Source organism: Notolepis coatsorum, assembly GCF_963971535.1.
Source record: "Notolepis coatsorum genome assembly, chromosome: 17".
Lineage (NCBI taxonomy): Eukaryota > Metazoa > Chordata > Actinopteri > Aulopiformes > Paralepididae > Notolepis > Notolepis coatsorum.
Window position 1 is genome coordinate 39,165,100 of NC_140181.1, and position 23,085 is coordinate 39,188,184.

At 41.6% G+C, this 23,085-nt stretch overlaps 1 protein-coding gene and 1 long non-coding RNA gene across 5 annotated transcripts; one reads left to right on the forward strand and one right to left on the reverse strand.

Moving 5' to 3' along the window:
• The first annotated feature begins 192 nt into the window (after positions 1-192).
• On the forward strand, positions 193-22,392 carry rcc2 (regulator of chromosome condensation 2). 4 transcript variants are annotated; one of them, XM_084333945.1, is made up of 13 exons: positions 193-307; positions 1,770-1,996; positions 2,637-2,730; positions 4,591-4,734; positions 4,987-5,118; positions 5,809-5,897; positions 8,726-8,840; positions 12,428-12,594; positions 14,915-15,095; positions 15,409-15,514; positions 19,411-19,483; positions 19,933-20,010; positions 20,098-22,392. In XM_084333945.1, exons 2-13 carry the CDS (start codon positions 1,787-1,789, stop codon positions 20,200-20,202), a joined length of 1,494 nt encoding a protein of 497 aa, XP_084190071.1. In that variant the 5' UTR covers positions 193-307; positions 1,770-1,786; the 3' UTR covers positions 20,203-22,392. The 4 variants fall into 4 exon arrangements, with proteins under 4 accessions (XP_084190071.1, XP_084190072.1, XP_084190070.1 ...); XM_084333946.1 differs by having other exon boundaries at positions 203-307; positions 1,773-1,996; XM_084333944.1 differs by lacking the exon at positions 193-307 and adding an exon at positions 542-682 and having other exon boundaries at positions 1,773-1,996.
• LOC311244439 lies at positions 21,345-22,781 on the reverse strand. Its single transcript, XR_014620695.1, has 2 exons — positions 21,949-22,781; positions 21,345-21,827 (listed from the first exon to the last, which is right to left on the reverse strand). It is a non-coding gene; the product is annotated as an uncharacterized lncRNA (long non-coding RNA).
• Between the last annotated feature and the right edge of the window lie 304 nt (positions 22,782-23,085).

The following is a 23,085-nucleotide window of genomic DNA, read 5'->3' on the forward strand; positions in this document are numbered from 1 at the left end:
AAGTAAAGTAGGGACCATGATGGAAATAAGTGCTTGCATTTTATCATGTTTTTATCCCTTGGATGATGTCTCTAAATAATCCACAATAAAAATCAATCAATCAATCAATCAAGTACCTTTGTGTAGCTGTGACAATACATTTTGCAACTAAAGACCTGAAGGCGGGGCTATATAAACTCGGGGCAGCTCCCAGGCACATGAGGGCGACTACGTGAGAGACGCGTCTCATCCCGGCGGCATGTCTTCTACTTTGTAGTTTCATCACAGACCGGTCAACCAACAACAAGCAACGCGTCTCTGCAAGCAGGTGATTAAACACTTTTTTATTAATCAAAACAATTATTAGTAACGGGGCGGTTCGTAATTAAGGCCAAACTTCTCAACAACAGAGGCAGGCGTGTATAACATTAAATATAATTTCTAACTTGGTTTTTTAGAACGAATCTACATAAAACACTAGGTTAGTGGCCTGGCCGCGCTGTGTGTATTTATCAGAAGTTGTAGTTTTAGTCGATAGGGGATATCTGCAGAGCCGCGTCTGAGCAGCTTCCTCTCTGAATAGTAGAGTAATGAACCACGTGGTGTGATGATGGAGGAGACTGCAGATCCTTTTGTTCCAAATCAATCAAAAACGAGGAAGACGGACAAGCAGCCACTGAGCTGCTGAATCAGGAAACCACTGGTAACATTTAATGTGTTTATTTGTTGGTTTTTGCGGAAATGTTGAATAATACTAGCGGGTTAACCTTCCGACGCAATTACACCCGTACTTATTACAACGGTATATTATAATATCTAAGTTGGGAGAAGATTTGGGGGGGAAAGTTTTTAATATCTCAAACATTTCCTCCAGTGTTTAGAGAACGAGTGGCCGTCAGTGTCGGCGTGCTAACTAGCGAGGTAGCTAATAATGACCAGAGCTAATGAAGCTAATTATACATACGCGTTGTTCAGTCTCGAGCTAATTATTAAATACTTTTTTTTAACGACACTCAACTTTTGCATTGCTTCCTAATCGCCGTTATAACTACCACGACGTGAGGAGCTCGGTGTGTTAGCGCGGCGGCTAACTAGCTAACGCTAGCCGATATAACACGCAGCAGCGCGGCGGAGACAAAGGAGTCTCTCGCCTGTCGGCTGTAACGGTAGCTTTGGCTAGTTAGCTCACCGAGGCTACTACCGGTATCGTTCGATAATTTTAGTTATTTTACCGAAGCTACTGTTTATGTTAAATTCGCTAGTTATCTTACCGAAGCTACCGACAACGTTACCAGACAAAGAGCGTGGCCGAGATTGGTCTACGTTCCGTTAGTTATTTGACCGAAGCTACCGGTAACGTTAGAATAGCTAGCTGGCTAGGCTAACCTTAGCTATGTATTGACTTATACCGGTCGGCTTATTCTTGTTCGTTAAATAATTAATCCTTTAGTCAGTAAGCTGACTACATCTAATGAATACATTCATTGTCCCAATATTAAGTTTACATAATGTAGCGTCTATTTATTTCCCCCATACTTAATAATAACGTGTGTGTGGTGGCAGATGACAATAAAACTGGCTTATTTTTTTTACTTTAGTTAAAAGTTCACAAGCAAGTCCATATAAGTTGTGTTGTAACATTTAATAGCAATGCAACTCCACCACAACACACACACGCACTCCAGCCTTGTAATAATATAAATGACACCCGCAATTCTGTTCTTGTAGAATTTCCTTTTTAATTGACTGTCTCCTCAATCATAATGGGTTGTTTGTGTTTGTGGTGCCAGTAGCTGCTGAGTGAAAGATGCCGCCCCGCAAGAAGGTGACGGCGGTGGCAGGAAACGGAGGGATGAAAAAGAAGAGGGCGACCGGCAAAAGAAAAGAGAGGGACTTCAGCAGCGACGACGAGTTTGAGGACTATGAACAGGAGAACAACAAGAAGCCAGGCGGCAAACCTGCAGCCAAGTCTGGCCTCCAGCCGGTCACCGTAGCAGACGACATCAAGGAGAAAATCGTGAGTTCTCTTGGTCCTACGCAGCTTGTAATTTTAGCTGTGTATATACTTTTACTATAAAAGACTAGAGCACACAGACAAGACGAGCTCCCCCAAATATACAATAATCTCAATGTATGAAATCCAACAACTTCACAGATGGGGAGATATCATAGCAATGTTACTTTCAAAACATATTCCACTCACTGATTAATGCACCTTGACTTTTTGATTGCCCATGCAAATTGACACAATGGGGTTTAACATGTTTTACCTAGTTTTAGAAGATTATGTGTACAAAAAGGTCCGGTTGTGGGATGTTCATGGGCAGATAAAGAGTATACTCCATAATGGTATTATGACTGCATGTGTGTAAAAGCTTATTGACTATTTATTATTTCTATTATCTTTAACTGCCTGTCCGTCCCCTCCCCATGCTGCTATGACACCTGCATTTCCCCAAGGGGATCAATAAAGGATCATTTAGACATGGTCAGTTGGAATATGTGAGGATTTATATTATGATCACTTTTGGGTCAGTGGTAATTGGACCTTTTTCACAAATCCTCACCATCAGTAAGGAGAGGTTGGGACCAGCTTCTGCTGTTGGAACGGATAAGACATTGTAGATTAGTTAGCTTAATGCTTTCAATCTTTGCAGAAACTCGAGTGTCCCAAGGTCAAGGGTCAGCTAGTCATCTTTGGAGCAACCAACTGGGACTTAATTGGAAGGAAAGAAGTGCCGAAAGCGCAAGGTATGACGTGTTGGTTTTTGAATATCACAGGAAATGTAGCTTGTAATTTTACAGGGGAACTTCGTTAAAAAAAAATGCTGTTTTGCCCATAATCTCACAAGCATCCAAAAACATTAATTTTGTTTAACCATTATTGAGATAAATTAGTTTGAATATAGCCACCATCAGGGACATTGAATCCTTGTATGGTGTTAATTTCAGCTCCATGAAATGATGTAGATGGGAAAAGAAATGGTGATACCATGTCTTAAAGGGGCTGCTACCTTATCATTTAATTGAGCTGATATGGTCCTATTCATATGCATGTCGGTCTTATCCCCCCCCCTGCTGTGGCCCTATTCATGCCTGGGGCATACTATTGACAGCCTTGGTCCTCCCCCTGGCACACGGTGATAAGTTGGCGTTGTTGAGACTGAGGGGGGAGCGGGGGCGCTAGTAGGAGCAGCTGCATGGTGCTGTGTTGTGCTGCAGACAAAGACTACCTCTATATAATGGACAACGGCACTGATGCCGGGGATTGTAATTCATAGGACAACATTATTTAAATTAGTTTTTACATGCATAACATGAAGTGGGATCATTTCAGTCCTGCATAGGTTGTAGTCTAGCTACAATAGCGAGGTATAGTGGTTATGTCATTGCTGTTTCCGGCCGGTCCACCTCGCAAAATTGCAACGTATGTGGCTGCAATTCTGAATGGCTCATCCGTGTTTCCTAGGATTTTTTTCAGGGGGGGTGGTAGGCCCCCAAAACTACTAGTGTTGTCGCGGGGCGTGCATGTCACGGATACGTGGTGTCAACGGTGTCGTCATAAACGCTCGTAAGGCGGTTGTTAGTATCGGTACATTTCTCTACACTGAGATGAAATTAAACGATTGCACATAAATTAGGTAAATAAATATGACCTATTTATTTACAACACATAAATAAACTTATTTACAATTATACATACAGTAGTGACAACACACATATGAACTATTTACAATACAGGGACAGTGTTTCCCACAGGATTTTGTGAGACTGGTGGGTGAACCTTGGACCCTCTAGGGGTGTCCGGGGGCATGCCCCCCCTGGGATATTTGTTTGTACATTTTAAAGTTAAATGCATCAATCTGGTGCACTTTGAGAGCAAAATAAAGAGGCCAGCTCTATGATGAACTTTGTGCTCAAAACACAATCGACTGGACTAGAGCATACATTTGAGCCATCAAAGAAATGAAGCAAAAGTGGTTACCTGTGTTGAACTGGTTTATTTTTTAGAAAATATAAAAAATTACTAGATTACTATTATGACTACTACCACTGCCAATACTACTGATGCATCACTATTGGCAATGTATCAGTCTAGGTAATTACCGTAATAGGAAACACTGAGGGAGGCACATACCTATTTACAACTAGTGTCAGAGTGAGCACAAGTTTCCATGCATCATTTCATTGATCTGTAATTAACAACAATGCCAATTGGACATGGAAAGATATAGCTCCTGGAATAAAAAAATAAAAACGGACATCTAGGAACCCTGTGTCAAACCATCCTCAAAGGTGCTATAAGTATAGATGACACTCAGCCACTAGATGTCACAGTAGAGCACCAGCATGTAATTGATCAAATCGGTGCATTCCATGTGGGGAATTGGGAAGTAGCCAGAGGATACATGTAAACAACATACATTTTGGACCTGCCAAAATGTTTTAAATCACAAATTAATTAATTTGTATAAAATTAAAATACTCTACATAAAAATTTTCTATAGCAATTAAACTAAGCTCAACCGCTGAACTAATTTCATTTTATGTACATTACGTATAATTTAATTGGTGGATTCAAATTACTCATTCAAAATGTGTTTGTTCCAGTGGCGTACCGTAACCTGGGCCAGAACCTGTGGAGTCCACACCGATATGGCTGTTTGAACGACGTGCAGGTCAGCAGCGTTGTGTCTGGGCCCTGTGCCGCCCACAGCCTCCTCATCACCACCGAGGGCAAGCTGTGGAGCTGGGGTGAGAACGCTGCTCTGCTCCATACTCACTCAGCAACTTTACATTTTAAAGGGATGGTTCTGAAGAATCCTTTCTCGACACAATCTAAGCTGTTCCTCATACGACCTCCGGATAGTTAGCCACAAACATTCAACGTCGTCTCCACACATCAAATGACTCACCAGGTGCTAGAACAGATTTAGCAAATGAGCCCCAGAGACTCAAAGAACATTGGCAACAACTGCATTTTTCACACTATATCCCTACTTTCAGGTCGCAATGAGAAGGGCCAGCTGGGTCACGGGGACACCAAGCGCCTGGACGCCCCCAAGCTCATCGAAGCCCTGGCAGACCAGCTGGTGGTGTCTGCATCCTGCGGACGGAATCACACCATGGCCCTTACAGGTGGGCCCTGGACACCATGTGGCAGGACGAAACAAGAGTCTATGTCTCTGCATCAGCCAGTTATGAGAGGCGCTTCACCCAAAAAAAAACAAGGCTGATTTCTTTTGTGTTGCACATAATCTCTCACACATCCCGTTTTGCACATATTAATTTAGTAATTGGAGTAAATTAGTTGGAATATGGCCACAGTCATGTCAGCGGGGACATTGAATCCTTGTGTTGTTAATTACAGCTCCATGCCATGATGTAGATCAAAAATAGCAATACTGTGTCTTTTAGGGACTGTTACCATATAATTTCAGTGAAGTGTAGTTAACATAACTCGACACAACTATTCAATGACATCACTTGTGGCCATATTCAAATAAATTCTCTCGATAACAATTAACATTACTCCATAGAAACTCCATCGTTTGTTTTCCTGGCTCACACACGCATACCATGCGCATCCAGCTGCGCCGAATGATCTAGATAATAGAAAAAAATGGGGAAATGGAAAAAAATTACGGAATCATCCAAATCCTGAATTGAGCTTGGAATGTCGATATACCGGACATTCAAACTTTTGGGGTCGGCCCTAATGAGCGCACATGAAAGACTGATTGTATGTTTGGTGGTTGGAGATTGGACTGTGATGCTGTTCTCTCGTCAAGAGTGGCACTACATACTGACATGCTGGTCTCTCCTCAGAGAGCGGCACCGCATACTCGTTTGGAGAGAACAAACTGGGCCAGCTGGGCCAGGGCAACCAGACCGATGCCGTCCTCAGCCCCGCTCCGGTAAGACGCACCTCTCGGATACTGTTGAAGCAGGGCTGTTAACTTTTTTTGCACATAGCACATAGCACTGGTGCTACAGAGGTTGATAGTTTTGTAGCACAAGTATAAAACGTGTTATATTCAAATGTGCCTATTGTATTTGTTATTTAGTTCCAGTGCCAATGCTGACAAGTTGACGTCACACAGCCAGACATGTAAGGAGTTATGGGATTTGGTGTTGGGTGTATGGACTCTACTAGGGGTGGGAATCGCCAGTTTCATCACGATACGATATCGATTCTTTGGACAACGATATGATATCTGCCACGATACGATACAATGCAGGTGCCTGCAATCGATATGAGATATCATAAGCCCATTTAACACAATCCGTAACATTTAGATAAACTAAAAAAATATATAAGTTGAGAAATTCTTTTAGCTCTTCCAGACATTTAAATGAAAAACTATTTATTGTTTTTAATACAAATGGACCTCCTGTTCACTATAAAGTAGGGGTGCACCGATATATCGGTCGGGTATCGGCCAATAAGTGCCTTGTTGACTGCCATTGGCCGATATGCTCAAATGTGTCGATGGCAGTGGCCGATAAATATCCGTCAATCTGGTCCACACATTCAAACTTTGAAAGGTTTCAGTCAAACGACCTGCCCACACGAGGCATCAAAGTTACTACTTAGGATTAACAACGGCATTCGTTTTGTGGCATTAACGTTATATAGTTACACGTTCAATAACATCAGCATATTTACCTGAACATAGCAAGCATTACTCATTCATATCTCTCACTTCCTTCCTTTAGAGCCCGTACTGAATTGTGGGGGGGGGGCGACCTGCGCACTGAGTGTTTGCACGGTGGTCTCTCAATTCGGGAGCAGCTGTAGCGCTGCGGCACAGTGTGCTCTGTCGCGAGGGTCTATCTGATTCTCGCTCGCTCTGTCAAACCCTGTTTGGTGCGCTACAACCACAGAGCCAATCGGATCACTGTCCGCTTACCCAGCGCCAACTGACGTCAGCATGCGCCTCAAATCAGAATGACTTAATTAAATCAAGCAGGAAATGGTCTCTGCTGAATGAGAGCAATCCGCCAATATGGTATTTAGACACAAACACATTGATACTAACTCCCATTACTATAATACAATGCTAGAGACTCAAAAAATACATTTATAATGCATGTCACCGTAACAGATTGCAGAATGGGTACAGTACAGCTCAGTGGACTGGAGGATGAAGACCAGAAAAAGACTTTCGGCTTTTTTACATAAGGGTCCATTTTCAATTCATCAAAACATTTAGAGACATACAAACGTACAGTAGTTTCATAAAAAAAAAAAAAAATTAATACAATTTTTTTTGCCACAAATATCTATCGGCCGATTGTGTTAGTTGAACTATCGGTGGCAAATTTTCATATCTGTGCATCCCTACTATAAAGTATATTGAGCTTTAAACTTTAAGTAAATTTTCTTCCTCTCCCAAACCGTTCCTGCAATTGTTTTATGTTGCATGCTGATCATGCATACATTTATGTATTGTATTTTTATGTTTAAATATCAACATTATCTGTCCACCCTCAGTACATTTACTATCAATATAATATACTCGTCTGACTTCATATCTTTTCAAATGCACACACACAGAAGGGAGAATGCTCCTTCCCAGTCCCCACTCTGCTGTTCACTATCGCTCTGAACAGGGTTTTAGCTTGTTAGCTTACGCTAACGTACCGTTAATTCCGGTCTTAAACGCGAGGTGGTCATAAAGGAATGTTGAACCGAACGTTGCTAGCTGCCGGAGCCATAGATATTATTGCTGGAGCTGCACTTAGGCGGAAATGAGACCCGCCACAGGATTTCCAAAATAGGAGTATCGATATGAACCGAATGCCTATCGCACCAGTTGAAGTAAATCCATTCATCGCACAGACTATGTTGCTGTAGCACGTGTGACATATCTCGCACTGTTCAGCCCTGGTTGAAGGGATGCAAGGTGGCGGTGGGTCCTTGTTTAAAAGTCTTCACTTTTACCGGTACTTAGTTTAAATTGAACCCTTGCACTGAAGAACCATATTAAGGCCGCCAGCCCATGTATTTTCAGTTGTGAAGTAATCTAAATCACTTGTGAATGTGACCTATTGCAAATAACTACTCTCAACCTATACTGTACTATGAGTGAACACCCTTAACTTACCATCTTTTGATAATAAAGTTTGAAAAACGCTGTTCCGCTGAGAACTTAAGACATTAAAAAGCATTAAATACTCATAAATTCAGTTTGGTATTGAATACTATAAGCGGGGTCCAAATTACTCCAAGTGCCAGATGTAAAATTAATCGTTGACTAAATCAATGCGTTAAATTTGAATGCCTTGTTATCACATCACGTCTTTGGTTTTTGCTTTTCAAAACTAACAATTTTATGGCATTACTTCACAGAATAATATCAGTTTGCCATTATATACCTAATCTGAACAGTGATGTTCCTGGTACCGTTACGTTATCTGACCATGAAAAGATTGGTTGGTAGATAAAATGTTTTCAACCCCATGTTTAGTTAAGCCGATGCAGAGGAAAACCATTTGCTGGTAATGGTGGAAAGAATTTGTGAGGACGACAATTCTGAAAATTGTGGAATATCAAACTATACATGTGCAGCAATTCATTTTTTTTTACGGTAAACTTGAATTATTCTGCCTATTTCACCTGGACTAAATATGACAGTGGCCCGTATCTGATATCGGATTCCATCTGATTTGTGCCACTTTTGCCTGCAGTGTGAATGTAGCCTTGGATACCTGTGTCTCATTGATCTCTGTGTCCCTGTAGATTTGCTACAACGGTCAGCCCCTGGTCAAGGTGTCATGTGGGGCAGAGTTCAGCATGGTGGTGGACTGCAAAGGAAACCTCTACTCATTCGGCTGCCCAGAGTATGGACAGCTGGGTAGGTTCACTGCAAGGAAGCATGGTCGCAGCCCATGTCATTTAATGGGGGGGATGGGGGGGGACTAAAGCAAAAGGGCGCCAAAAGATGATGTCCGTTTTGGGACATTGCGTTGTACGATATATCAGGAGGTTTCATACCTTCGGTACGTACCTCTGAGACTCAGGAAGTCTCAGTTCACGGTTCATTTCTGTACAGTGGGGGAAAGTAATGCAAATAAAATAAGAACCATACAATTCAATTGTAAAATTAATATTAGATTGTGGGGGGGAAACAGCCCTAGACTGTCTTCCTCAACTTCTCGCGTGGGCCTGAATGTGCTGCATGTAGGCCTGTCACGATAACGCATTTTGCTGGGCGATTAATTGTCCCAGAAATTATTGCGATAAGTGATATTATTGCGGTTTTGAGAATTTTTTTGAGAAATGTATTTCCCAAAAGTTTTCAATCAACTTTTTTTTTTTACTAATAGAATGATAATAGCATAATAATGCAAGGAAACCGTTTCAAAGTGCAATAAACCTTTATTTAACATTGGAAGACATTTTAAATATCCTAAATTACTACCGAACCAATCGGATATGAGGTAGCGTCAGAAGCAGAGTAACCTCGTTCCCAGTTTTATCTCCGTGAGAGCAATGATAAAACGAGCAGAGCAATGTGTGTGGACAAGAGGCGGGTTGCTACGTTTACTGTAGGAAGGGGCTTTTAGACCCATGTTTTTATTTTTTGCTTCGAAAAGAGGGACATCCTCTCAATATGCGGGATGTGGGACATTAGGTAAAATGGCTGTGCAGTATACAACCAAAAGCGGGACGCCTGGTCACCCTAACTGTGGCTCACGTTTGTTTACTGTGGCTCGTGGATTATGTGATGGGCAAGCTACTTGGAAAATGTAGTAAGCTACACTACCAGTTACTCTCGATTAAAATATAGCTCAACAATAATCAAATAAACACAAATATATACTATCTCTATTGGAATGGAGACTTTTCAGCACAGGATAAACTAGGGATGGGCAAAAAAAAAAACGGATCGATTGATCACATGATGTACTCATGGAGGAAAACGCTGTACAAAATAAACGTCTTTTCCGGTGTTTTAGACTTTGCTCTTTTATTTTGAAACCCACCGACCGGAAGTATTGTTATTATCCTAGCAGAACCTATGAGCGGACAACTTGTGTCGTCCGGTTCTGTGTTTTTGAGCTAATGATAAAACAAATGTTGAGATTGTTGGTGAACAACTAACTTTAGGTTAGTTTTAACGTTAGCTACTAACGTTAGATGCAGCTACTACAGGCAATCAACGATGAGGAGGAAGCGTCATAGCATCAACACTAGATCTTTAATCTTTATTTAGCAGTCCAGTTTCTCCGGGCAGTAGCGTATAGCGTTTGTTCACGCTACATCACTACTTGGGTCTAAAAATAGCTACACTACAAAGAACGCTACTTGGTTCAAAAGGAGCGACGCTACCATCACGCTACTGAGAAATGTAGTTAAGCTATGTAGCGTTGCTACTGCCCAACATACGCATGGTGCTCACAGGAGCTCCCGTGCTGTACTCTGTAGTAACGCCAGCGGCCCGCCTCCCCACACGGAGAGGTACTGGTTCCCGCCTCATTAAAACAAACACGCAAATAGCAATTAATTGCGCCCATCAAAATCATTGCATTCATTTTCATTATTGCGCGATAAATTGATTTATTGCTTATTGCAACAGGCCTAGCTGCATGATTGATGGTAGACACGTGACGTCACTTTCATTGAGCTGAATAATGTGCCTGTAGTAACATCTGGCATGATCGATAATTCAGAACCCAACTTTGTCGCGAAGACAGTGATTTGCCCTAATTGGAAATACTTTGGATTTTGAACCTCCAGACAAGTTGTATGCAAGCTATGTAAACTACAGCTGGCATACCTTATTTTCTTCTAGCTCTGGCTTGTCGTTTGTGTTCTTGAATGTCACATGGTCCAGTGTGCAGCCTTGTTGGTCGGTCAAACAGCTGGACTACTGTTGTAGCGGTCTACTCTAGTCTTATGACTTGTTTCGATTTAGTTGACTTAAGTTTAGGCTTATGAAATAAGCCTACTATGGCTCCAGTGCTTATTGATGTGTCAAAAGCACTCTGCCAAGATCCAGAAGTCTTACAGCAGCTTTTAATGTCCTGTGACACATCCTCATACAAGATGAAGCCTTACAGCAGCTTTTAATGTCCTGTGCTACAGCCTCATACTCGGATGTTTCATTAGAACACCAGCATGTCATTTATCCAATCGGGTGCATTCCACATGGGGAAAGGGGAAGTAGGAAGGGGATACATGCCCCTTTTTGAACCTGCAAAAAAATATTTTAATCTTAAAGCTGTTATCACAGACCGTATTAATCATTGGAAAGCCACTCATTGGCTACAACTCTGTCCAATGTTTCAAGATCGCCAAATGATTGACGGGGCTAGAGCCCCGGGAGTCGGGGTTGGTAATGTGTACGTTGGCGCACGCCTCGCATATCGGCATGTAACTCGAGAACCGCTGAACCGATTTTGTCGCCTGAAACGGCAAAGCAACAAATATGGCTTTAATTCTATATATATTGTATTAAAATAAATGCGAGCCGCTAGAGGTCGGCAAAGTGGTGTGTCGCGAATCGTCCTCAAGAGGGCCCACATGTGGATTTTAAGAGGTTTATGTTTTGTTTCTTTTTTAAATGTAGCCAAGAGTAAAGACCATAACCCTATCAAAACCGTTTTTTAAGATTTACAGAATAAGAATTTATCGGAAAAATGCTATTATATCGTAAAACCGTAAGGAAATGACTAAATCCAGATGTAACACTGCCTGGAAAGAGGAGCCTTTTCCCTATCCATAGATGTATGATTTGGCCATAATAAGGTCAAGGTCTAATAGGAATTTATAATTAAAATAGATTATAATTTATTACTGTATCTACAAATCCTTCTGTTTAATCATCTTCCCTTTATTAATTTGCTTGGATCTTTTGTACATTTGATCTCAAGAAGGTGCTGAATGAGCTCAGTGAGCGAGCTTGGTTCCAGCACAATTGTAACATGGTGTTATTCACCGGCACAGATGCAAAAGAAAAAAATCATTTACCGGTATATATTTTTTTCATTACAATTTAATTGAGCCTAGTAACGGATACAATATTTCTGACACTGGGAATACATAGCCCCAGGTCCCTAGATGTTCCTAGATACCAAGAACATGCAAATTGACCATGTAGAAGTGGAGCAATCTTCCATTTACTTAGGCATGTACCTTTAGGTGACATTTCTGAAAATAGGGCTACAGCTTAACATGTTAAATGATAAATTCATTATCAATATTTTGGGGGTAAAGCAATACTTTTATTATGCACCTTCTAAAAGCTCTGTGGATGATTGCATACAAATGTTTTATGGCACCTTTTAACCATAGTGAAATATCAGTTTGTTAGGATTACTAACAAGGCCCCTTGGACCATATCATATTTCCTACTGAAATGCAAACCTGTTAAAGAATAGAGCTAATGCTTGATACCAATCAGGACTCACGCCATTTCTCTTGTCTCTACCAATACAGGACACAACTCTGATGGCAAGTTCATAGCCCGCGCCAACCGCATCGAGTTCGACTGTGAGCTCATCCCTCGCCGTGTAGCCATCTTTATCGAGAAGTCCAAGGATGGCCAGGTGACACCGGTGCCCAATGTGGTGGTCCGAGACGTATCTGCCGGCTGGAACCACACGGTGAGGTTTTGTCTGCTGTTGCATTCGATGTATTGTACCTGTGTGTAGACTATTTTATCGTCTGTCATGATTCTTTCTTTCAAGAGCTGCATTTGTTTGCAGAGCCAAATTACAGATGATGCATCTAATGTCTTGATCATTATAACATTCTAGTAAAACTGCAATATCAAGCTGTGCTCATGTACAGTGTAAAGCACCACCTCAAGCTGTGCTGGTAAATGGTGCGTTTATATAGAGCTTGTATCCAAGGCAGGGCTCTACAGTGAGCATTTCACTCATTTGTCCCTAAAATTGATTTGTGCGAACCGGAAAAATCATTTAGGAGCACAGTGAGTAATAGCTTTGTGTAGTTGGCGTGTCAACGCGCAATTGTCGTTTGATAATAAGACTCAGAGCAGTGCTGACCTTCAATTTGAGAAGCTATGACTGCTCCGACAACTTTATTTTTGTGACACGCTGTTTCTATGTGCAAAGAGAACTCTGCGAGCAACGGATCCAATGGTCTTAACATGCATCTTCGCCATTCCTGTATGCTGTATTAGTTAAAACCCTTAACTAATGTTAGCTGCTAAATTAATCTAAACTAACCTGCTAACGCTAACTAAGCTATCCCTAGAAACGCTCACAGCCACAGCTGAGAAATTAGTTTAGGGCAATTCCAGCGTTATGGATGTTACATTCAGAGAGAACATTGGAAACCTAACTTAACATTGACATGGCATCGATTTGAATTGGAAGTGTAATGTACACATTTTAGTAACACTTATTGAGATAAAGATGAGCCTGCAGTAAAATGTTTTGACCTTTTGGATTTTGAGATGGGTGACAAAATAGTGTTATGGATGTTACGGAAATTGACAAGCTTTTCAGACTCACTGAACACATGATAAACTCTGTGAATATCTTTTTCAAAGAATAACATGTTTACTATCACTTTGTAGGGAAGGGTTTGAGGTACCCAAAAAGCACATTCAGGAAAACATGGCATTTCCTCAAGGAATGAATCACAAAAGTGCCGTTATGGATGTTACATTTTTGCGTTATGGATGTTACACGTCGGAAATAGACAAAACACACTATCAAAAATAGGGCTTTACCCACATGTGTTTGACTTCGGTGGACGATTTTGAGGGTCAAACCAGTCTGGATTCATGTTGTAGTCTGAAAAAATGAATTGTTGAATGTATATATATATATAGAACACAAATGTTCTAGAATGTTTGATTATGACATCATACAAATATATTTTTTTTGGTCTTAAATAGTTTCTGTATATAGTTTTTGGAAAATAGCTCTTTGATTAACAGAAAAGTGTTTTCTATACAAAGAACAGCAATATTAATATCTGTTAAATCAGTTTTGGAGCAATTCCATGAAAATGTCAACCTCACCATGAAAAATCAAGTCCAATTCACTCTGCCTGGACTGGTTCAGAGAAATGGTATCTCCCTCTGTTATCCATGTGAGGATTGAGGTGTTCACGAATCTGATCAAAACTGACCCACGACTTGTCCTCTTTGGTTGGAAGTGCAGCGGTAAGCCTCCATAAGGGACATGGACATGTGGCGTTTCTGAACCCTCTGCTTGACTCCTTCTCTTATGTCATTGGTCACTGCATCCTTCATTCCTGGGGCCTGTCTTGAAATGTCGTCCCTGGAATAATACTATTTACTTTCTGTTTGGTTTCATTTGGGTTTTCTGTGTTTTTTGGGGTGGGTTTCTTGTCATGATACTCGGCAAAACAATAACAAATACACATGTAGGCTGAGCAGACGCGAGGGGGAGATAGCCGACAGCAGCCGATTAGCAGTAGGCTAACATGGAGACTGCTCTGCCTAGACCAACAATGTGTGAAAAAGTTGTGTCTGGCAATATGTTGGATTTTAATCAAACAAGGAGTCATAAAATACTTTTGATTTAAATCAAACAAAGGAGTCATAATCTGACTTAACAACACTTTTTATAGTGTTTTTTGTCTATTTCAAATGTAACATCCATAACGGCACTTTTTTGTGAGGAAATGCCAGGTTTTCCTGAATGTGCTTTTTGGGTACCTCAAACCCTTCCCTACAAAGTGATAGTGAATATCTTTTAGTTTTCATCATGTGTTCAGTGAGTCCGAAAAGCTGCCCGGGAGGAGCAGGAACCTCTGATATACAGTGTAAAGCACCCTCATGTGGAATATTGTTTGATTTAAAAACAAACCTTGATTCTGTGCTTGTATGTTGTGTGGTTACCCTGTTGGGATTGAACAGAGCCCAGCAAAACCCCATCTCTGTAGTGGAAATAAAAATGAATCTATTGTATTGTGTCTATCCAGCTGGTGCTCGACTCTCAGAAGCGTGTGTTCAGCTGGGGTTTCGGTGGCTACGGGCGTCTGGGACACACGGAGCAGAAGGACGAGATGGTGCCCAGGCTGGTTAAGCTGTTCGACTTCCCTGGCCGCGGAGCCGCTCAGATCTCCACCGGCTACCAGTGCTCTTTCGCTGTCAGTGAGATGGGTAAGAGACTACTGTGACTCGTACATCATGCCCTACCATCATCTGTTTAATGTTAGACTGGCACGGATCTGTGTGTAAGGCATTGTTTAATATTGGCTGAAGGACACCTTGTGTAGTACTGTAAATATTAGGGGTGGGCGATATATAAAATGTTTCTAATGGTCGGTAGCTCATGTTCACAAATATTGATTGAACTTTCCTAGGCCATGGAAATAACACTTTAAATCCCAGATTTGGGTGGTGTTCCCTTAATGTATTCCAAGAAAGTGTTGAGTGCTGAACTCATTGACTCATATCAACATCTTGCTTGCAGGAGGGCTGTTTTTCTGGGGGGTAACCAACACGTCCCGGGAGTCTACAATGTACCCTAAATCTGTACAGGACTTGTGTGGGTGGAAGGTTCGCTGTCTGGCAAGTGGGTAAGTTTTGCCCCACACCATGGCTTACTGTTCTTGTACTTGTAAGTGTAGAGGTAAGTTCTGCTCCCCCCCACACCATGTCTTACTGTTCTTAAGGTGTTTTTCCTTTACACTTAGGCGATGTCCAGACGAAACCGATTCCAGTCATATCGGTCACAGTATTTTATAGTATGCACCTTCATCCACACGGAACTGCGTTCTGGGAGCCTGAAAACGCAATTTTCTGAGACCGGGTCCCAGAAGACGCCCCCCCTTGCGTCGCTGTCTTTATACGCGCATTTTCGTGAACCGATGACGCGATAGCCCACCTCTCCCTTAACCCGCATGTGCTAACTCGGCCAACATCACAACAATGGCATCGTATAGAGTAGTTGCGTTCGTGTTACAGAAGCTATTGAGCTTGATCGGCTTTTGCAGCTAAATGTACTACCACTGTAGACAACAGATTGACATCTCCCTGAATCCGCGTGCAAACCCAGCCAACAAAAAAGAAACATGATACATATGTCTTGGCTAGAAGTTTTTATTAACACTGAGTGCCAATGATGAGATTTCTCGTCATTTAATCGTTATTTCTTTTATTAGCGATATCTATTAATTTTTCATACATCCAGTCTGACGTTATCATTGGGAATGGCTCAAAGGGCAAATACCGCCGCCTATCATCTCCCGGGTGGTATTGCACATCATTGGATTGGATTGAGTGGCCATGTGCATCAGAAAAAAAAAGTCCGGTCCAGGGTTTCCCCATCTCTGCCAAGCAGTCTGTTACCACATTCACTGGGGAGGCTCGGAGCAGCTTTCAATTATGTGTTTCAGATTATAATGTTTGATCAATAAACGCGATCAATATTTGGAATGGCGATCAGGAATTGGATTAATCTTTTTGCAGAACATCTGATGTGAGGTAAGGACTCTATTTTACCAGTATTGGGTTAATCGATGTTTTTTTTCATAGCGATCACAACGTGTGTGCGTGTATGACGTTAGCGCTGACCAGGTCATGGATAATAGATTTTTCAGCCTGCTTCTCTAGCGTGCATACTAGTGGTCTGCAAGGGCCTTGAAATGAAGCCTGTGCCCAGCCCAAGCCCGTGAACTTCAGGCCCTGCCCGAAAATAAGCCAGACTGTAAATAACATTTTAAGCCCTAGCCTGAGTAAAAACCTGAAAAAATATATATATTAGACTTATTTGTTTTAAATATTCGAAACACTGTTTATATATTAACTTAATAAATAAACGAATGAAAATGTCCAATAGGTCTAACTAAATAACACATCACGCTGAAAACTAACAAGCATTCTATAGCCTGTTTCGCAAATGCCTCTATTTCCCAGTGCTCGCTTAGACTGACTCACACGGCAGCCTCGTAAAACATATTGAAGGCTATATGGAATCTTCTTTGACACACACGACATAATAGCCTACTCAGTCACTATACAAACAAACGGAAAACAGAAATCGGATTTCGAGCAGAGCAACATTTATATAATGAAAGCGTAACAGGGCAGCAGCGACCACACACCAGCTAATAATAATCAGACTCACCACTTCGCTGTCAGCAACGCGTTGAACAACGTTAACAAAACTTCGCCAACCGGCTACATACATCCAAGAACAAATTAAAACGTTCGCCAACTGGCTATATTCCAACTTCAACCTATGCCACTTCGGTCCGGTTCATTTGTTCATCATCCACCTGAGGGCTTCATCACTGTTCTACTCCCCTTGAGTTCTCCCTGCAGGCTGCGGAAATTACATCCAAATGTTTCCAAAAATGCAACTTTCCCTTGACCATTTTATCTGTTAACTTATACATCTTGACTCCTCAGACACAAGGCTTTCACTCTCTGATGACGGCACTACGTTACGCAAAAATGAAACCGAAACTTATGGTTATCCTATAACCCTAGTTATAAGAGTATAGCGAGCGCGCAATAAAAAATCGTTGTGAGGTCGGATTGTTACACCCCTAGTAAATAGTATTCCCATGGGCCTGGTGTTGAGATTTTACAAAGCCAGCTTGTGAGAATTCGTTCCAGCCAGCTAGCGTTGATGCTATTCATTGCTATCAACATTAGCATTTATATCAACATTTTAATTTATATTAACGATGCAAGCTGCCTGTAATGTGAACCTGTATCTCTACGCGGATGACTCTGCTATCCTCTCCTCCGATAAGGATGTGGACAAGCTACAGGCTCTCTGTAAGGAATTCTCTACCATAAAACATTGGCTCATTGACAATAAATTATCTCTGCATATGGCCAAAACGGAATACATCTTTGGTTCCCAACCCAGGCTGCGGAAGCTGGTCTCGCCCATCATAAATCTCGAGGGCCAGCTTTGATCTAGGTTGCCACCTAGACAGCAGCCTGAGCGGGGAATCCATGGCTCTCAAACTATGAGCAAGGTGAATGTCGGAACAATTACTAGACCCTGAAAGTCTTCACATTCTGGCAAATTCTCTTGTTTCTTGTTGCTTCGACTATGCTATCTGTTCTTGGTACGGAGGTCTGACAAATTTTATAAGATAAGGTTTCCCAGAACAAACTCATCCGATGAACTCTAGGACTAGCCTCTAGAGCACATGTGGGCAAACAACACTTCCAGTTGCTGGGCTGGCTCCCTCTGGAATCAGGTCCGTTCAACTTCAGCTCAACATGGTTCACAACATTTATAATAATAGGGCCCCCTCTTATCTTACAAATTGCATACCAGAGCCACCATTGCCGATCTGTGTATTCCAAGCTTCAAAACAAATATGGGCTAATGTTCTTTTAAATTCTGGGGAGCCACAAATTGGAATTTTTGCTACCTTCACAGCTAAAATGCATCAGTAGCCGACACCGACCGCACCACGGGGTTATTATATTATATATGGCTTTGATGCGCTCTCTCCTGCCGAAAATCAGCAGCTCTTCCTCATCACCGGGTGCATTTGCGCCGCGGTGTGTGTCTCCTATCCGTTGGAAATTAGCGTCGGCTCAAAATCACAGAACCGGACGACACAAGTTACTCCGCTACCGAAAACAACGATAACACTTCCGGTCTGGGGTTTCAAAATAAAAGGGTGATGTCTAAAACGGGAAAGACATTTATTTTGTAAATTTGTGGCACACACTTATTTCTGACAATTTCGTTTTTACGCAAACTTTAAAAAAAAAACTAAAGATCTTCGTCTGGACAAGTCTTAGTATGAACTGGTGCTGAAGGGAGTCCCATGTAGGAAGGGATTGGTTAGTATCTGCTAGGGGTGGGATACTATCGCGATACTTTTTCAACTGCAAGTAAAACTGTCAACATGTTTTATCTAATAAAGTTCAGTCTGTTCATCTCACTGCAATCATTTTTATTGCAGAACATGGTATTTTCTCAAGCAGACGGATGTAAACACTCTAATCTGTGTTGCATGTACCTGACCAACTGAACTATTTATTAGTCATATTCCAACTTAACTGAATGCACGTGTGTAGACTACTGTACTATTACAGGTATTAAAATGAACAATGCAACTTCCTTAAAAAATATATATATATATATATGAATAATTAAATATCCATACTTGGCGTCCCTGTATCGATACAGTATCGCGATACTACTACGTATCGATTTTTTTTCCCCACCCCTAGTATCTGCAGGTGAAACTCTAAAGATGTTTAGTTAAAACACAGACTTTTCAATAGAATGATCTACTTTGATCTATTGTTTGGCTACAGTTTTTAAGATCAAAATAAATCATGCTAGCTTTCCCCTCAATCTTATCCGAACCAGCTTGATTTGATGGGATTGTACCAAATTGGGACCACATGAAATTTTTTCTCATGCGAGTTTGATTAAAAGTGCATTCCTTTTCTATAGTGGTTTGATTCCACATATTATTTTTGTTGACAGGAAGAGCAGCATCATCATTGCTGCAGATGACAGCACCATCACCTGGGGCCCTTCCCCTACGTTTGGTGAGCTGGTAAGTCCCATGGCAACTTGAGGTACTAAAGAGGAGTTTAGTCGCATTGCTGCCATCACGTGAAAACCTTAACTCTTCAATTTAGCTGATAATGCATTTTATTACTTTAATGAAAGGTTGTTTTGACAAAAAAAAAATAACAACGTGCAGTACCAAGCAGGCTCCTTTGCCTAGAGTTGGCTGTTTGGTGGCATTACGTATTCTGCCTGTAACATAAATTCTTCAGTTAAATGTAAAATAAGCTTCTTAGAACTTAACCTGTTGTAAAGACTATAGTTATGGTCTACTCTATTGTTTACAAACATCATGTACAAATTTTATAGCTACAAAATACAACTAATAGAAACATTTCTATTAAATTTTTTACTTTTGATGTGGCTAACCACCTATAGCTATGGTGTTGGTATCAGGTGTTGTCTGGTGATTGTAAGCCTCATTGTTCTGTGCAGGGATATGGAGACAACAAGCCCAAATCTTCCACCACTGCCCAGGAGGTGAAGACATTGGAGGGAATCTACAGCGAGCAGGTAAAGCTGGACATAACATCTAAACACACTATTTATAAATGGAACAACTTTTGGAGCCATTCTGAGCCCCAGTGTGTGGTGTTGCAGGTGGCGATGGGCTACTCTCACACGCTGATCATCGCCAGGCAGGAGAGCGAGCAGGACAAGGAAAGACTGAAGAAGCTGCCGGAGTACAACCCGCGCACGCTCTGATGGGCCTGCCTGCCCACGATCTCTCGCCTCTTAATCACCCTTTCACTTCAGTAGAGGCCAGCAATGCCACAAAAGTCAACATCTGCCCTCTTCAAGTCAGAGCAAGGGAGGCTCTCACAAGGTGGGGGGAAGGGGGAGTACATGCATGCCTCTGCAACCAGCAAACTGGCTCTTGGGAGAGATTTAGGATTTTATTTTATTTTTTACATTAAGTGGTATGAAATACTCACCAGTAGTGTAATTGATTCATAAACCATTAGCTTACTCACTGAGTCCCATGGGTCAGAGTCCAGGCCGGGTTCCGAGCAAACTGGGGAGCGTCGGACAGGCAGAAAATGGGGTCTCCAAACAAAACTTTTAATCCACAACACGCAGGGAGAAGGTTTGAACCATCAATAACAGGAAACGGTGGTCCTCTCGCATTTCCTGTGCTTTATTAATCTCTCGGACCAGAGTGTCTTGGAACAAGCCCCAGTGAAAAGCTCATGGGCTGCTGTTTTCTGTTGTGGATGGTTAACTTTTGTCTGCATGTTGTGGTGTGGATCAACACTTAATTGTTTCAAGACCCCGTTTGCTGCCTGTCTGAAGCGAATTGGTTTCCTCAGAACTCCCAAGGACAGGACTCCATAAGTAAGCTAATGGGTTATGCATCGATTACATTACTGGCAAGTATTTCATACCTTATGTTTAAAAAAAGAAATCCAAACTACCCCTTAACACCGATTTGGACATTGAACCTGAGAAAATGCACTGCAACAAGGGACTGGAGACTACCCCACCACCCACTAGTCTGAACTGTCCAGCCCTCACCCCCAGCACCTCACTCCTCAGCGTTGTGCTTCCCAATCCCTTTGTATCCCAGCTGTGATTCACTGGCGCATTCCTTCCAACTTATGTTCTTACTTCCTCTTCCTACGTTGCAGTGATGTTAACTGATCAAATCCCCTCCATAAATAATGGGTGCTATATCAGGTCTCTATTTCTTTTCAGCAAGGCCTGCTATATCTAGTCTCTCCCATTCCTTTTCAGCGAGAGACCTTTCAAAGATAAACACTCCATATCTGTGCCTTCCCCACCCCAACCACCATCACCACCACGAAACGGTGTTTTCAGGATCTGGAATAGCCAATCATTTATTTCCCTTTTTGGTTGTTCCCAAAGACCAGCTTGTACGAGTGTTAACCTGGCAGTGTTGAGTTTACATCTGCTGCCTCTGGGTGAATACAGTCAGGGTTTGGGGACACGGGTGTCCTGAGTTTGATGCTCATTGAGGATTTGTTACATTCCTTTGTTTCATTGTTTTGTTTTCCTCACTTGTTTAAATTGTGTTTTGCATCAAGGATGCGCTTCAGTCCTTCCAAGGCCATAGTATCTTGCTAGGTTTCCTCCTCACCTCCTGCTGATTGAGTACAGTTGAGCACTTAGAGAGCTACTCCGCCCATTCTAAGAAGCCCATCTGTTTTTACCACAAATTGGGTGTTCAGTACATCCGATAAGCACTTGGACCAGTGTTTTTGGCCTTTGAGAGATTTTTTTGAAGTAATTATTTTAGCGTTTGTTATTAGCAGTGCTAGTGGAAGTCGAAGGGTTTCCAAGCCAAGTCTGCGACAAATCCAACGTAGCACCTTCCAAATACAGGACTTTAAAATGTGATTTTGAGACGTGGTTTGGGACCACATTGACTTCCGCCAACAGAAAAGGCTAATTTACTTCCAAGCCAAGTCTGCGACAAATCCAACGTAGCACCTTCCAAATACAGGACTTTAAAATGTGATTTTGAGACGTGGTTTGGGACCACATTGACTTCCGCCAACAGAAAAGGCTAATTTACTTCCCAACATCTCTGGAAAAATCCAAACCACTGGTGCCAAGTGCTTTGTCTGCGATGAAGAGACTCAGTGGATCAGGCTGAAGGACTGTGGATCTGTTCTCTCTTAGCAGCGGGTCAGAACCAACGTTAGCGGAACAAGCCATGCACTGATCATCCAACATTTTAACGTGGTGTGCTAGAAAGGCAGGCGTGTCCTTGTTTTAAATCACGGCGTATGCCGTTTTCTAAAATCTAGCCTACATATTATGAATTTGTTATGATGGTGTTATGTCTTTGGGTTAGAAAGCCGATTAATATGAAAAGAAATTGTCTTTTTCCATTGAAATGATGATTAATTAAACATTCATGTAAATTGGTGATTTGTTGTCCTCTTCAATTCTTGTCTGTTGCTTGTTGCTTTGCAGACTCACTCGGTACATGACTGTTCTTCACATTGCTTCAACATGGCAAACCACCTCTGAACTCTGATGTATGCTGGAATGATTATCAGTTCAAGAGACTTTGGTTATGCAGTATTGAAGCTGGTATAGATTCAATGTAAATGTAAAAAAAATATTAATAAAAAGTTTAATTATACATCCAGAGCTTTTAGAAAGGTGTTTTGCTATCTCCCAAAAATAGTGATTAATGAATTTATCATTAAAGAATTTGTTGGGTCAAAAATGAATTGTTGCCTGCATGTATCCTTCCCATTTCCCCACTTGGAATGCACCTGATTTGGATAAACGTGCTGCTAGTTGAGACATGCTGGTGCCATCTACTGGCCATATTGACTATAGTGCCTTAAATTGGGTTTGCTGATAATTAAATGTATTCATTGCCTTTATGTAGGTTTTAACAGGTAAGATGGAAAATGATAAACACCAACATAGTCTTTCCACAGTGGAGGGTTCTTGTGGCCAGAATCTGTCCCAGGAAAGTCCACATAACTTAAACATGTTTTTATTTTTAACAGGCCTACACTGACACCTAGTGGTAATCTGTAAAAGGCCTGCCCTGTCCTAGATTGGGGGTTACCAAAACATTCAGGATACAATTAGTGTTGGGAAGGC

Coding starts and splice junctions, on each gene's coding strand:
- rcc2 (XM_084333945.1), top strand. CDS start 1,787: ATGCCGCCCCGCAAGAAGGTGACGGCGGTGGCAGGAAACGGAGGGATG. Junction 12,595..14,914: donor CTGCCGGCTGGAACCACACG/GTGAGGTTTTGT, acceptor GTGTCTATCCAG/CTGGTGCTCGACTCTCAGAA. Junction 19,484..19,932: donor CCCCTACGTTTGGTGAGCTG/GTAAGTCCCATG, acceptor TGTTCTGTGCAG/GGATATGGAGACAACAAGCC.